The sequence below is a fragment of the Coptis chinensis genome, chromosome 2 (genome assembly GCF_015680905.1).
Source record: "Coptis chinensis isolate HL-2020 chromosome 2, ASM1568090v1, whole genome shotgun sequence".
Taxonomy (NCBI): domain Eukaryota; kingdom Viridiplantae; phylum Streptophyta; class Magnoliopsida; order Ranunculales; family Ranunculaceae; genus Coptis; species Coptis chinensis.
Window position 1 is genome coordinate 51,515,005 of NC_141457.1, and position 3,121 is coordinate 51,518,125.

The 3,121-nt window shown below is 46.4% G+C and overlaps 1 protein-coding gene across 1 annotated transcript; it reads left to right on the forward strand.

Moving 5' to 3' along the window:
- The first annotated feature begins 1,950 nt into the window (after nucleotides 1–1,950).
- Nucleotides 1,951–2,871, forward strand: LOC147516467 (uncharacterized). Its single transcript, XM_086593280.1, has one exon. It carries the CDS (start codon nucleotides 1,951–1,953, stop codon nucleotides 2,869–2,871), a length of 921 nt encoding a protein of 306 aa, XP_086449406.1.
- Nucleotides 2,872–3,121: the final 250 nt, after the last annotated feature.

Sequence of the window (3,121 nt, forward strand, 5' to 3'; positions counted from 1 at the left end):
TGCTCAGGTGCAAGCCCCCACCAATTCAGCAATCTAGACATCACCTTCCCTAAGGGAAGTCTCAAACCGTACTGTAGCTGAGCATAAGAGACGGCTATTTCATTTTCGGCAACCGGGAGTGCCAAGTCATCATGCTTATGTATAACAACACTCTCGGGTATACCAAAACTCTTGTAAAGGCGTTTAGGACGGAACAGTGAAGGACCCCGGTTGAGTGGTAAATTGCTTCCAGCAGTCCACCTGAGCATAGGCATAACGTTGCCAGCAGTGGCTCGCTCAATTTTAGCTTCAGCATCATCCTCACCGTTATCATCAGAATCAATGTCGACTGACGGAGCCCTACAAACAAACATGTCATCGGTTAGAGTGAACATGTTCCCAGCATCAAGCAAACACCATGTATTCTCTAAGTCTATGACAAGTCTATGAGAATCTTTAAAAAAAAAAAAAAAAAAAAAAAAAACGGGTCAAAGTCAATGCTGACGGGTCAAAGTCAGACGTGGGAAGACCATCCAGCCTCAACATGGAGCAGCACCAAATCATTTGTCTAAAAGAGGGTTAAGTGGTCCATCCATGACTAGGGTGGGTACACTATCATTATTCATCTAGATACATGCTTATCTATAAGCAGATCTGATGGTAGATGGATCAAGCCAGACCGTGCGACATCATTGAGGAGAAACATGGAATCATTATTTCCTATTTTCCACTTACGGAATGAAAAGGCTAAGTGACAAAGGGGAAGGTGCTGGAAACGAATTTCCGACCCCATACCTTGGTTTTTCAGCCACACCATGGCCTCCATTGGTCCTCCTTAGACGCCGAGACTTCCGACGAGGTAGATCTATCACCTCATGTCCGCCATGTCGCCCACCACCACCATCAACCCTCTTTCCTTTATCTCCATTAACACTACCACTTCCTCCATTAACAGCCCCATTTCTAATCATTATATTTCCACCTTCATTACCTTTCATGTCTCTTGAGATTTCCATTGTGTTTGTCATGGAAGTCTAAGCCTTTGGGAAGAGATGAACATACCTGTATAGGACGTACACATGACCTAGGAGGTTAGTGGTGACAAAGGGACCGGATGCGGTATAGCGTGGGAAGACAGGTTGCACAGGATCAGATCCGCGGTATCCCAACCACTCTAGAACTGCTGCGAAACGTGGAGAGTGGGAGAGCGGAACCAGAACCGCAAGATAACCGCTGCGGTACGTGGAAGGAGAGGAGATATATAAGAGAGAGAGAGAGAAAAAAAGAGAGCAGAAAAAAAGAAAAAAAGAAAAGAACGAGAGACGAGTAAGATTAGAAGGAGTGATCACAGTCTATACATTTTGGCGCCGTCTGTGGGGAATAGCGAGATAAAATGGCCACCGTAACAAAAAAGGGAGTAGGAAGACCTAGAAAAGAAGTTGTTCGAGAGGTAGTAGAGGAAGAAGTGAGTAAAGAAAGAGAGGTGGGTAGAGAGGAAGACATATCTGATGTGGCGGCAGACGCCACCAGACTTATGCAAGAAGAAATAGTAAGGTTAAGAAACGAGAACGATGAGTTGAGAAAGGAAAGAGACACCGCACAAGATGACATGGAACATGGGGATCGCCGGGGCAGTGAGATGGAAGGGGAGAATGAGGTATATCAGTCTAGGGGAGTAGATACGGTAGAGGGCATCACGCTGGAAGTGGTACAGGCCATGATCGAGAAAGATAGAGAAGCTAACCGTGCGGTAGAAAAAATGAACCAAAGTGCCGCTCAAAAGGAGGTTGCTAACCTCAACAAGAATCCACTGGCGGATTCGATCTGGAATTCAGAGGTACCTAAGAGATTCAGTCAACCAAGATTCGAAAGGTATGATGGGAAAGGCGAATCTAACCGATCATCATTTGCATCATTTTAGACAACGGATGCCATTGTGGCGGGGAAAATAAGTATGACGGATCATGCCGCATGATGTTCCCTGCAAGCCTTAAGGGGGGCGTTTCGGATTGGTATTACCGCCTATCTTCGCGGAGCATCAGTAGGTTTGAAGAACTAGAGCGAGCCTTCGTGGACCATTTCATCCACCAGAAACGGAGGGTAGTGGATATCGCGGCATTGTTTAACATCAAACAGAGGTCAGCGGAGTCGTTAAGGGAGTTTCTGTGCAGATTCAAAGAAGAGACCCTGAGGGTGGAAAATCTGGAGGAGCATACCGCGGTCATTGCATTTCAGCACGGCTTGAAGCAGGGGACTAGGGTGCACGAATCAGTGTCCAAAATTGAAATCACCACTCTGCACACTCTGTACCCAAAGGTAGAAAAGTATATTCGGTACGAAGATATAATGCAAAGAAATGCGAGGGAACAAAAGAGATCGGGGAAGGCAGTGCAGGCGGTGGATAAGGACGACAGAAGAGATAGGGGTAAGAGAGAAGAGAGAGAAGGGGGATCCAACAGAGGGGAAAGACGTGGACCCGACAGATCGGGAGATCGAAATAGGAGAGATATTCGTGAAAGAAAGCCGTACCGTGAGATAGAACAAACACCTCTTAATAGGCCGTTAGAGGAAATCTTGCCACTTATCAAGGGGCTGCAGCATTATGAAGGACCGCGGAATACACCTGGAGAGATTGAGGGAAAACCTTTCTGTGCCTATCATCAGATTAGAAACCACGCCACTAACGAATGTTATGCTTTGAAGTGGCTGGTGGAAAGAATGATTGAGAAGGGGATGCTTAGAGAGTATGTCGCGGAGGTTTGTCATGCGGAGAGAGGACAGGCTCCCGCTAGGATCTTGGGAACAATAAATGTCATTTACAGTGGAGAGACACTCGGGAGGAACGCCCACCGTGACAAGATGAGAAGGACAGCGAGCTTACAACAAAGTTAATGAGGTGACAAGCATGACGCGGTTAGTTTCGAACCCGCGATTGCGAAAAGGAACATAACTTTCACTCCGAAAGACTTGGAATCGATGATTTCGCCGCATGAAGATGCATTGGTGATTACCATAGCAATGGGTAATTATCTAGTGAAGCGAAAGTGTTGATAGACTGCGAAGTTCAAGAGACATGTTGTTTATAAGGGCCCGCGGAAGAGATGAGTATAGATAGGGATCATCGTTGAGGGTTTCTCGACAA